The sequence below is a fragment of the Dysidea avara genome, chromosome 5 (assembly GCF_963678975.1).
Source record: "Dysidea avara chromosome 5, odDysAvar1.4, whole genome shotgun sequence".
Lineage (NCBI taxonomy): Eukaryota > Metazoa > Porifera > Demospongiae > Dictyoceratida > Dysideidae > Dysidea > Dysidea avara.
In genome coordinates this window covers 5,285,842-5,299,390 of record NC_089276.1, presented here as the reverse complement: position 1 = coordinate 5,299,390, position 13,549 = coordinate 5,285,842, and the positions used below count along the sequence as shown (strand labels likewise).

Below are 13,549 nucleotides of genomic sequence, written 5' to 3'. Positions count from 1 at the left end.
CGTCCATGTCGGCTGTATTTTGTCTAAGGAGTTCTTGATGCAGGAGTGCAATTCCTCACTTGTAATGCTCTTCAATTCTTCACGTAGTTCTGGGGTGTTGAGTATGCTAGCAAATTCTTTGATGGCGTACTCTGCACCAACCAAAAATTCCTTTTCTGACCATTTGCTTGAGGTTACTCTGAGCAACACCTTCCCCAAGATACGGTTTAAGAAATACTGGAGTTTGTTACGATGGTCGGTTCTTGGCCATGGTAGTGCAATTTTCGGCCATGGTAGTGGATAATGTAAATGTCTTTTGTGCAGCAGACTTACACCACTTGTAGTTTTCACTAAACCCGCAAGACGCGTTTGAAGCCGAAGCGAAGAAGTGCACAGCTTCATTACCTTTTTGATATAATGCACACCATAGGCATACCACAATCGAAATAATTATTATGTCGGAGTTGGAGGACATAGGGAGACAGCCAGTGGCGATTCTAGAGACCTACAGGGGGGGCAAGTAAGGAACAGCATGACTATTGTTTAATGGCTGTAATATAAAGCAGAATTTCTGGAGGTACAACCCCCAGAAGCTGCAGGATTTTTGCAATTTGAAGGCTTGGAAACAGCCTAAAATTTATGCTAAAAACATGAAAAATGCTAAAAATAACAATGCCAATCTATACTGCAACTTTCCCCCGAGATTTTTAAAAAGTTACTTTTCAGCAGGGGGCCATGGCCCCCCTTAGAATCGCCTATGGAGACAGCGCAGTACAGTAGACCACATATTATGAATTCATAAATGTAGGTATTATAGGGGAGCTGCTCTAATATCTATGAGCAGATAGGGTCATTCTATAAATGCTATCCCACCAGGGACACATGAGAAGGCTTAAAGCCTGTGAATACAGGGAGTCAGAAACATGTAACTAAAATGTTGAAGAACACAAAAAAAAAAAATCCCATACCCATGCAGGGTATACTTATGTTGAATTTTTCTAGAGGTAAGTAGAATATATAAATCAACTATGAGTCTCAGCTCTGTAGACTTTTCACCTGACTGGTTTACACCTGTAGCCCTAATTGGCTGAATGGCTGTAGCCACATACATTTACTCTAATGTGCTAAGCTTGTCAGTATCTAACTCTGGTGAGATATCCATTGAACAACTATGAATGAATTGCTGTGGACCTAGAGATATGTGCACTTTTGCAGTGAATTGCACTGGTAGCCTAGAGCCATGAGCTATTTACTCGGATAGCTAGATGTCATATCACTTGGTTTTGTTCGCCTCGGTTTTGTTGCATGAAATGGCTAACAGCGATCAACAAAGCCATAGCAGTCTTTTCAATTACTTGCCAAGAAGTGACTTTGAGTATTAACAGCCACAGAAATAGTCTCGTACCCAGACCACTTTTTCTTTTTGTGTAGGCCCCCACACAAAAAGAAAAAAAAGAGAAGCAGTTTGAGCACAGAAAGTTCTGATGGTCTAAGTAAGTTATACACTTGAAACACAATCTGGTGTTATGCAATTACCAAGTTAGTCTGGAATTACAAGTATTATTGGTTTCTAATGATTACAACATTCTTGAGGTGTTTTTGATTAACCACTATGGTCAGTGATGACTTAATATGGAAGTGTATGATAAAGGAATGACATCAATGTTGTTTTGACAGGTGTAATAGACATGGGAAATTGACTTGACTTAGCTATTCATGAAATTGCATAAGGTCATCATGCAGTATCCCTTGCAAGGTGCAATATATTATCTGTACTCTGATCTTCGTCCTTAGCCAAACTCGAAAATAACTAAACCTTGACACTGACCTTTACTACAAATTAAACTTAACTCTTGACCGAATTCTAGTATACATTGTGATTCTAAAAGTATCAGTGGTAGTATACACTGATTTCAAATTTCTAAATTGACTTGCTTTGACCGAGGGCAATGATCTGTCCTTGCCTTGTCGGCAGTGAGACTAAGTGTAATCTTAATCCAAGGGGGGTAACACCGAGGCACTCACTGTAGGTAGATCTGCGACCACGGTCAAAGGTCAAGACCACCAAATTCATGCCAAGTTAACGGTCAAGGGTGAAAATTTCCAACCCACAATCAAAAAGTACTGAAATATCGTCACTATAGGTCACCGGTCAAAGATTGAAAAAGGCTCTTAGTCACAGGTCAAAGCAAAATTTCAGTGGGTCAAGACTTTGACCACAGTTGCAGATCTACCTACAGTGAGTGCCTGTGTGTCACCCCCCTTGTAAATCACAGCCCAGACTGGGCATAAAGCTACTTTTGCACATAGCACAAAGGGTGCTACTAACTTTAGTCTCCTTAGATGGTCATGATTTTCTGGTCGTGTGGTTGCCAGAGCAATCGCACAACTTCCAAGAATGTTGTTAATGAAAATACAGCGGTAAGCCACAAAACCGCTTATGCAAATAATTACTTCCGCTGCTGCAGTATAAAATCAGGTAGTGAAGGTAAGAGTGTGTCAACACGTTTCGAAACTTAGAGAAGTTACTCCAGTAGTGATCCAGCGAGCAGGATGTCTGATACTAGGGCTACAAAATCGGGATTAGCCGCTGAGGCTCAAAAGAAGTTGGAGTCGAGTTATTCAAAGGAAGCCGAGGCACAGGTTCGTGCATGGTTGGAAGAAATGGTCGGCGAGGAAATTGGAGGAGACTTTTTTGCTGAAATGAAAGACGGAACGTATTTGTGCAAGTAAGTTTACAGGGTTATCAGTGTATCGATGTAATTAATAACTTACTCTACTTAGACTTCTACTTGCATTGGAGCCAGGAATAATCCCCAACAAATTCACCAAACCAGCGAAGATGACTTTTCAACAGGTAATAGTTGTATCCAACTTTTGTTGGTGCGTCTATGCTGTAACTTTTTGCAGATGGAAGCTATCAATGTGTTTATCAATGGTTGTAAGACGTACGGAGTATCGGAAAAGGACTTGTTCGTTACACTAGACCTGTACGAGAGAACCAACCCAAATATGGTTAGTTGCAGCATAGGAAACCGTGCAGGTATTCACCCCCAAATCAAACAATTATTTATGTAGGTAATTTCTGGAATTCAGGCATTAGGCAGACAAGCACAGAAAAAGGGACATGATACAGGCAATCTCTTCCCAAAAGAAGCAGACAAAAATCTTCGTGAATTCTCAGAGGAACAGTTGAAGCAAAGTGAAACAGTTATAGGATTACAAGCTGGCAGCAACAAAGGTGCTTCACAGTCAGGAATGACCTTTGGACAACAGCGACAGATCCACTGAACTATACCATGACTTGTATTTGTGTCTGTTACTATATTGAGCTGCACCATTGTTGGTGTGTATTATTTAGAGAATTTATTGAATTCAATTGTACAAATAAAATCACATTCATTAACTGAAATTTAAAAGAAATAATTTGCAGGTATGTCATGTACTATGGTATTTCACTGACAACATGGGGGGTAGATTGATCACCTTTGTCACATTGAAGCTTTCTGCAGTCAAACATTCCTGTAAAACCAGCAACTTATATATGTCTTCTATGTAACAGTCTGGCATGATTCCAAGTAAAGGGTTGATCGATGGAGCTGTCTTTCACTGTCCAAAATCTGGATATCATCGTTGATGGTGTGCAGCTATTCCTAAGACATAAAAGTAATCTGGCCTAGCTACACCGTCTTTTGATACAGCCTCAGAGTTGTGAGCTGTAACTTGGATCAAAGTACACTGAAACCTCTAATCCAGTATACCTCTATAATCCAACATTGTTTGTATACCAAAAAGATTTTCTATGTAACACTACCTCAGTAATCCGACATCCTTGCTAATCTGACACAAATGTCTTATCCCAATGACCTTCGGATTATAGAGGTTTCACTGTACACCATTTGATCTGTGGCACAACTAGTGGTCTTATTAGCAAGAAGCCAGCTATCTCATTGTAAAATCCACCAAGTTAAGGACTGTTATAACTTTTAAACTTGGGGGTATTTTCATTCTATTAAGTTGTTACCACCTCCACATTAATGGGCTGTGAAAAACATGGAAAATTCATTGAACAATTTACCAGATTTGGTCATTGGACCAATAACAGTTGTCTAACAAGATTATTACAAACAAATTAAATTTGTGTCACCATTTAACCACAGTAGGGCAGAATTACTAATCTTATTATGTGTAAACTATACCAATCTTCATTACAATGGGTTCATGTGAGTAGATTAAACAGGGTCATCAGAATTGAAGTGAAACTACAGGTGGAGGATATATTGTAAACATGTGAACACGTACACAAATAAGTCTTACAGATTCGGAGCAGTGAGACATGAAAGACACATCAAAGTATAACCTACAACTGCCTGCACAAAGACACTAACAAAGCGTAAAATTAATAAATTCCATACATGGCAAAAAGACAAGGCACACTCACATGGCAGATGTTATTTCTGGTGATCACTACTGTGAAGGAGGCTTTGAAATTCAGATCAGCCACTTGGACAGATGTCACATTAAATTTCTTTAATGAACTTGATCAGGTATAGGTGAGATGCCAAATAGCAAAGCATACACTATACAAACACAGCACTCAAATTTCCAGCTGAACTTCACCCATTAAGTGCACACGTGATCACGCACACGCACACACCACAGCTGATCAGTTACCCACCACTCCTAAGATATTAGGAGTGTTATGAATAACACCAAAGGTTAAATTAACTATCTCATTTACCTTGAAAACATCATGGGAAGATATGATCCAGTCTGGGTCCACAAACATTACTGTGGCTTCCTTTAGCAGTTCACTATGCATGTAAGTCATTTTGAATCCTGTGGGAGGAATCAAATAATAATACTGCGCTTGTGCACAATCACAAATGCACTCTCAATTAAAAGACATAGTACCACAACACTATACACAACATAATGCATAACCGAGGGACGAAACTGTCATGTAAAACACTATTTTTGCATTTTTCAGTTCACGAAAGTCTAGAACACATCTTTGCTAGCAATAGATCATATGTAATCTCAAACTTTTCACTATTATATTTTCATAAACCCATCATTACTCGCAAAAATTGTGAACGTTTCAACCCTCCAAAATTTCTGGCTACACGGTGAACAACACAGATACACACATGCGCGCACGCACACACACACAAAAGCTATGCCAATACATTATAATTATCCTATATAAAGAACCTCATAACCAATCACTGCCAATTCATTGTCAGCCATGTTGAGGGCAGGTGGTTATACACCTGTCTGGATATGTCCTGTACTCTCTTAAAAGACCTTTCGCAAGTTCTCACATTGAAAAGGGTTAGATTGACCCTGTACATGTGGTCCAACCAGCAAATTCCTAATACTTCAGTAATTACTTGTGTCCATGAACATCTGTCCCCATGCATGAATCACTAATAGAAAAGCTTTTAAAATCTTAACTTGCCATCTCTACTTCACACCATGAGAAGGTCATGTTTAAGCCAGCCATCCATCCAAATAAAACCATGCTCAGACACACGTACACACACGCACGCACGCACGCACGCACGCACGCACGCACGCACACACACACACACACATATTACACAAATGGACTCAGACATAGCACATAATCATGATAGGATGCTACACACGATTAGACGTACACACACATCATTCCAGTAATTCACCCTATCACTTCAGTACTCCTGACAGCTGACCACAGCTACAGTAACGCGTGACGCTTGTAGATAAACTGCAACGGAAAATAAGGACTACATGATGGCCACATTACTATAAGACCATATAGCTCCATGGTTGAAACATCTTGGGACTTTTCTCAAAGGTAAAAATATTATTAGAAAACTGTCTGGACTTCAATGGTCTGAAAATGTGCTACAGTGAGTGTCCTGATTATCACAATGTACATGTTTTGAATGTCCTCTCTACTTGATTACACTCTTAATCTGACACATTTTAGTCAGCATACAATGACTAACAACACTACACAATATGTAGAACACAATGTAGTTGACAATTTCGTGGCCAGTTAACTAGATGTCAACTTGAACAAGTTGCTCACCCACAAAGTTAGTGTAGGAGTTAGTGAGTTGTAACTGACAATAAATACACTAAACGTAGGCAGCCAAACAGTTAGGGTATGGCCCCATACAGGTATGAGTCAATGCCAATGGGAAGCCTCTATCTATCAACTTACTGAAGAGTCATCTTTTCAGGTTTTATTTGTCCTTATATAAATTGTATCCAGCATGCAAAAATATCCCTTCTTAGAGAATGTGTAGAGAAAATTATATTCACAATTTTATTAAAGCTACAAAAACATGCTAGTATTCATGTAATACATGATCCATGGATAAACAGGAGAGGGGGATCATGTACAAAATGTATATTGTAGTGTGTTAATATTTTCAGTGATGCCCACATCAATCAAGGGAAGTACACCTGATATCACTGTTACTTAGTGTTACCTAATATTACTAAATTGTTTCACTGGATATGACATCAACAGGATTGCATACTTTCTCAGTAAAGTGATGCTTCTATAATGGAGCAACCAGCTGGATCAAACCATGTGGCAATGATTATGCATCTTCCTCTAGGGTACGGGTCAACCTACTAGTAGATTAGTAATTAATAAACATTAAAATCATGACACGTTACAAACATCTACAGAGGAAATGTTAATACAATAGGTAGTAACATTCATTATCCCTGCAACAATTTTCACAACTATCTATATGGAGTGACCTTCCTCATTGACTGGGATAGCGGGTTTACCTGTAGAAGAAGGTATCCTGGTTACAGCATCAAACTCGATACGCGAAGGATACCGACCGTAGAACAATACAGCGACAACGTGTTCACACTATTCTCAATGACGCACTACATACACGTGAGCAATATTAGACTACAAACCCACAATACAATGTTACATACATACTAAGTAAGTCAAGTCTTCAGGACATCCTCCGGGGGGGCACGTAGAAGATCAATCCATTGTCTCATCTGGCACTGCCCTCTCTTGGCTGCATCTCGTACTGGCCGATGAACAGGAACGTTAGTTGCAGGTTGTCCCAGATTTTGGTCACTCTGCACATGTGTGCTTGTTTCCTCTGCAGTCAACTCAAGGGGATATAAACGAGTGATGGGACGATTTGTTTTCCCAGTTGTGGTACGAATGTTTGCAGAACGGATTATCCCGTCTCCCCCCTTGTTTACAGATTAAATCACTGCCATTCTCCAGTTGATTCTTGGTGTGTCGTCGTGGATTAAAACAACATCTCCCGTCTTAACTTGTTGAGTGTTACTTCCACATGCTCGGTGTGTTTCTCTCAAAGCTGTGAGGTACTCACTCTTCCAGCAGCTCTGAAAGTGTTTGATGATATGAGCTTGTTTCTTAGCTCTGCCTCTAATCTCTGAATTGTCTCCAAAGTCAGGATCCTGGATTTCATCTTCAGTAGTTGAATGCGGTAGTGCAACAATCCTTCTACCGTGGAGCAGATGTGATGGGGTTATTGGCTCGGGATCTCTGGCATCGGACGACACATAGGTCAGAGGGCGGTCATTGAGGATTGCTTCAATTTCGACCACAATCGTTTGGATGCTTTCCAGTGTAGCATGTGTCCTGCCCAAGGTCTTCTTTAAAGTGGTCTTTGTCAAGCCTATGAGGCGATCCCAAAAGCCCCCAAACCAAGGGGCACGTTTTGGGATAAATTTCCATTCAGTACCTTTCCGTGCGAGGGTTTCTGCCAGTTCCACAGATTGAAACAGAGTCTTCAGTTCCTCCGCAGCCGCTATGAAGGTAGAGCCATTGTCTGACAGTAAAAGGCAAGGTACAGAGCGTCTCCCTGCAAATCGACGAAATGCATAAAGGAAGCTTTCCATAGTTAGGTCAGTAACGATTTCGAGGTGAACTGCACGAGAAACGGCACAAGTGAACAGACATATGTACACTTTACGTTCACCACTTGGTGTCCGTACGAATAGTGCCCCAGTAAAATCAACCCCAGTTACTTGGAAGGGATCTGTTTGGTTGACTCTTGACTTCACGAGTGGAAGTGGTTCTGGCATGGCATAGGGTTTCCCAGATGTTTTTCTGCAGATGACACATTTCCTTAATATGGTCTTGATACGCTGACAAGCTGATGGAATCCAGTATGTCTGCCGTACAATTGCAAGGGTTGCATTAACTCCACTGTGAAGGTTTGTTTTGTGAGCATTCCTGATGACAAGCTCTGTGAAGTAGTGATGAGAAGGGAGAAGATATGGGAATCTTGCTAGTTCTGTGTATGCGCCCACCACAACGTAGTAGGTCATCATTGTCAAGAAATAGCCTCAATTGGCGTATTAAGGGTAAATGGCGGCTCTTCAGTTTCAAGGTTGCAATTTCGTCATGGAATGTTAAGCACTGTACTTAGTGTATCCAATCTAGGTTAGCTCGTGCTAATTCTGATGCTGTTAGTGGTCCTGTCAACCTTGATGTGGAGTTCTGTCTACAGTTGTGGATGAATCGATGTGAATAAGCGGTAACTTCCATGAGCTTGTTGAGACTGCTGAATTTGGTAATATCAATGACCTTCAGAATGCCAAGTGGAGCTGTTGTGGTGACATTGACAGCTGTTTGTTCTGCTGTTTCTAGTTCTTCTGCTGCTCCTTGGACGTGCAGAACTTCTAGCCGATGCCACTTTGGCCATTGTGAAGGCGAGCTTAGCCATGATGGTCCATGGGTCCAATGGGTGGAATTATGTAGTTGGTCATATGTGATGCCCCTGGTGAGAAGGTCTACTGGATTATCCACCGATGGACAATACCTCCACGTGGTTGAGACGGAGCATATTTCAGCTACTCGATTGCTGACAAAGGGTTTCAGCTTTTTCTCACTGAATATCCATGAGAGGACAATTTGACTGTCGGACCATAGGACAAGATTAGTGATGGTGTTAAGTGATGTTTTAACAAATGAGCACAACCGTGCAGCAACAACAGCTGCCATCAATTCTAGCCTTGGCAAAGAATGCTTCTTAAGCGGCGCAGCTCTAGACTTGGACATTACTAGTGTGCAATTGGTCCCTTGTTGCAGATATACAACTGCACCATATGCCTGAGAGCTGGCATCTGCGAAAATGTGCAAGGTTGGCTCCGATGTTGATGGTGAGGAGGCGCACTGTCTAGGAAATGGTAGTGCTGTGGCTTGTACTATATCACGGGAGATTTGATTCCATGTTTTAGTAAGTTCCTCACTCAGGTTGGTATCCCAATTGATGTGTTGTTGCCATAGAGTTTGAAGGAACAATTTAGCGGAGATGGTCACGGGTGAGATAAGTCCCAAAGGGTCAAAGATTGTAGAAGCCCATTTTAGTATGTCTCGTTTGGTTGTTGTAGTGGTGAGTGAAGCAATAGGCTTGGGGGATGAGTAGATTAAATCTGAATGGGTGTCCCACCACAAGCCAAGGACCTTTACTGGATTGTTTGTTTCGGCAGCCTGGTGTTGTTTGGCAGTGTTCATCAGCTGGGTATTGTTGGAGGCCCAGGATCACAGATTGAAGTTGGCAGTATTTAAGATTGATCTTGATTGTACAAAGTAATCTAAAGAAGCAGTTTCTGCCTGGCAGCCAGAGACTACATTGTCGACATACAGGTTACGAAGAAGATCCTGAGAGATACTTGAACCATTACGAGTCAAATGATAGGTAAGTGTGGCCTGCAACATAAATGGAGAGCAGGTGGCCCCGAACAACACAACCCGGAATCTAAAAGCAATGAGGGGACTGCTTACATCACACGGATCCGAGAGCCACAGAAAACGAGTAAAATCTCTGTCTTCTTCGTCCAAGTGGACATGTAGAAAAGCCTTTTCTATGTCCGATGAGAAGGCAACATTGTGCTGTCGGAATCTAACAAGAATGGAACAGAGATCATTGACAGATGGTGGACAGGGATGTAAACAGTCATTCAAGCTAGGTGAATCTGCAGATGGTTTACAACTGCAGTCGAAAACAATGCGGATTGGGGTTGTTGAGGATTCTTTACGGATAGGATGATGTGGGATGTAATGGACAGAACCTCTTTCACAGTTATCATTTACTCTCTCAATGAATCCTCTAGTCCCTTGTTCCTTGATGATGGCATCATACATCCTTAGAAGTTTTGGTGTCTTTGCCAGCCGATAAACCATGGATCTGGTTCTTCTATAACAAACAGTGTAGTTGGAGGGAAGGGGAGGATGGGAATCCTTCCAAGGAAACTTGAGGCTATAGGCCCCGTCTGGTTGTACTGTTATCTTGGTGGCCATATACTTATGTAAAAAATCAGCATCTGATGTCTCCGTAACGCATGTAGTTCCTGTGGACTCCATATTCCAGAACCTGCTGGGTGTAGCACCCTCTGTAGTGCAGGACAAAATGGACACATGAAGACTGGTTGTGTCAGCCAGTTGTGGTGAAGGAAGTGGGCCAGAGAGTAAGTACCCCAATCTGGATTGGACAGCAGTTGGTCCATCACCACGTACCACATGGTCCTGGATGAATTGCCAATAATAATCTGCACCTACAAGTACTAATACGTGAAAATTCTCATCACTAGTGATTGGATGAGCCACTGTAAGTCCTCGGAGATAGGGAAATCGATCAAGATGGGTTCGAATGGAGTTTCGAACAGGTGCAGTTAGCTTGGGTACGATCAAGACTGAGATAGGTATCTGGCCACCATTCAATGTATGAATGGAGATTGATGTAACAGCAAACCTAGTAGGCGTGGAGATCTGTGCCCCAAATGATGACACTGTGATGAGCTCATGACGGGTTAGTGTCAGTTGCAGCATGTTAGCTAACTCTTGAGTAATGAATGGGCGTTGGGCCCCTTCATCAAAGAGAATGTAGCCTTCAATGGTAGTTGAGTCTCCTGATATGTCGGCAATGGCAGTTTTAAGTAGGCAAACACTAGTGTGAAGTGCGGACAATGGTGGAGGGGTCATTGTGGTAAGTGAACTAGTGGCAGCAGCTAAGGTAGGGTTTGTAGATGTCAAAGTTGAGTTAGTGGGAGCTGTAGTTGCTGAATTTGTAGGAGGTAAAACTGCTTCTGGCTGTACTTCATCGTGTTGAGTTGGCCTTATGTTGGTAGTGAACGCATGACAGAGTTGTGTGGTGCTTCTTATGACACTCTCGGCAGCTAAACTTGGATGTACATTCAGATACTTTATGCCGTGCCAGGCAATTAAAGCACAGACCAGCACTCTTTACAATGGCGAGTCGCTCTTTAGGGCATGTGACTGAGGTACATGAGGTAGTTTTGTGCATCCCCTTGCAGAATGCACATGTTGGATCTCTCCTACGTTTATCACGAGTCTGTGGCATTTTGTTAGTAGCTGTGTAAAAGGAGGCTGTGGTAGGAATGGTACTGGCTCGGGTGTTTGAATGTTTGCGGCCGACTGGTATGCCAGCTTCAAAGATTTGTATCTGTCTTAAAACCCTGGTCAATAGTTCATCAACTGTCCACTCAGTATTGTAGTGGTCACGAGCCATGTGCATTTTAATGTCAGGTGGTAATTTTCCCAAAATAGCAGTGGTTAAAAGGGAGCCGTACGACTGAGATGGTTTGCCCAATGCTGACAGTGCTCTAATGTGACTCTGTAATGTGTCATAGAATGTCTGTAGGCTGGTTAAAGTGTTAGATGGTGGTGATACATTCAATAGTGCATCCATATGGGCATCCACTAGTTTATATTGCTGCCCAAACCTTTCCCTCAATAATTCCAGTGAGTGAACATAATTGGTATCAGACAGTGGAAAGCCGCTGATAACACGGGATGCATCCCCCTGCAGCTGAGCACGCAGATAGTTGAATTTCTGGATTCCTGTAAGGCACGGGTTAGAGTCCACTGCTGCAGAGAACGAATCCCAAAAGGTCTGCCATTGTAAGGGGTTCCCATCAAATGTAGGCAGATGCAGTTTGGGAAGCCTGCTGTAATTCATGCGTGTGTCTTTACTACCACGTGTAGGTATGTCATGAGATGTTACATCACTCACGTGTGTCGGATCACTGCTGGAATGGAGCGGTTTCTTGTTCACCTCGGTTTCTGGCAAGGAGTCTCCTGCTACCTCAGTTGATGAAGGGAGAGTAGTGGTTTGTGCCGAAGCTAACGTTGGTGGGCTGTCATCAGGTTTGGGAGGGTGGGTGGGACGTGACACAGCTGGTGGTTGATGGGCTTTCTTCGTGAATTCGGTTAGGACAGCTATTTGTTGTTCTAGATTGGTCTGGTAGGTATCTGCATCACATATCTCTGATTCAAGCTCATCTTCCTTCTGAATCATCTCTGCAATAGTGCTGTCAAGTTTGATTATCTGTTCATGTTTCACTCTGAGCTGTTCGACTGTAGTGGCTACTAATATTCTCCGCAATTCCGGCGTGGATTTAACGCTCACTCTCTCCAATTCGGCGGTAAGTGCTTCGTCAACTTTAGCCAATAATTTCGTTATGCTGCCCTTGAGACTAAGTCGCTTAACACGAAGTCGCTGAATCTCTTCCATTTGATTTAGTGTCAATAAACTGCTTAGTCTGGTCGGTTTCGGTCACAGCACCAATAACTGGGATAGCGGGTTTACCTGTAGAAGAAGGTATCCTGGTTACAGCATCAAACTTGATATGCGAAGGATACCGACTGTAGAACAATACAGCGACAACGTGTTCACACTATTCTCAATGACGCACTACATACACGTGAGCAATATTAGACTACAAACCCACAATACAACGTTACATACATACTAAGTAAGTCAAGTCTTCAGGACACTCATGGACACATTGTGGGACAAACTGAATTGACTTTGCAGCAACATTCAATATACCATAATTATTTACTTGGTAAAATGTCATGGCGTATATTTCCTTAGTTCCAAAAATCAATGCAATGACAATTCAAAATCATCCACCACCCGATGGTTGAAAACAATGTATAAGCCATCAATTGTGGCACTACTCTACAAAAATTACCATATTACCCACTGTACGACAAGCTATTACCTGTTTAGCAATAACAGCCAAACACTTACACACTAAAAACTTGGGCTAATTTTGTACATTCATATTGTATCTTTAAAGGTGCTCAGTCAAGTGTAGCTAATTAGAGTCTAAAGTCTCCTTCCAAAATAGCCAGCTCTTCAAAACAAAAACAGCTACTAGCGTTTGAGTGGGCTTTAAATAGAAGGGTTACACACACACACACACACACACAACACACCTATATTCAGCAATGTTCTTCTTTCCTGTAGCATAGTGACGGTGATCTCTAGTTCTGAGAGAGCTGCCGGTAGTAACTCGGTGATTTCCTCGGCGGGAAATTCCAATAAATTCGATCGCCCACGATATCGCTGGCTAGCTAGCCTGACGGCACCAGCAGCTATGGTGCAAGTCGTTCACACCATAGCTAAATGATGTCATTCTATTTGAGTGGGAAGACAGCACATGCTGAGCTGATGTGCCCATGCAGGAAAAAACTACAGAGCCGGCCGGGATTACATGGATTACCCGGCGGCAAAATTTACAGTAGCTCGGTGAA

General features: G+C 42.1%; 1 protein-coding gene and 1 long non-coding RNA gene across 4 annotated transcripts; one reads left to right on the top strand and one right to left on the bottom strand.

The window, feature by feature from the left end:
* Positions 1-2,458: 2,458 nt before the first annotated feature.
* On the top strand, positions 2,459-3,402 carry LOC136255485 (myophilin-like). The gene is made up of 4 exons (XM_066048271.1): positions 2,459-2,708; positions 2,764-2,836; positions 2,890-2,994; positions 3,058-3,402. The coding sequence occupies exons 1-4, from the start codon at positions 2,533-2,535 to the stop codon at positions 3,268-3,270; spliced, it is 567 nt and encodes a 188-aa protein (XP_065904343.1). The 5' UTR covers positions 2,459-2,532; the 3' UTR covers positions 3,271-3,402.
* LOC136255486 (uncharacterized) lies at positions 3,140-13,520 on the bottom strand. 3 transcript variants are annotated; one of them, XR_010700916.1, is made up of 7 exons: positions 13,232-13,520; positions 6,516-6,612; positions 5,643-5,731; positions 4,721-4,818; positions 4,421-4,662; positions 4,297-4,362; positions 3,140-4,241 (listed from the first exon to the last, which is right to left on the bottom strand). It is a non-coding gene; the product is annotated as an uncharacterized lncRNA (long non-coding RNA). The 3 variants fall into 3 exon arrangements; XR_010700917.1 differs by having other exon boundaries at positions 6,516-6,609; XR_010700915.1 differs by lacking the exon at positions 6,516-6,612 and having other exon boundaries at positions 13,232-13,517.
* Positions 13,521-13,549: the final 29 nt, after the last annotated feature.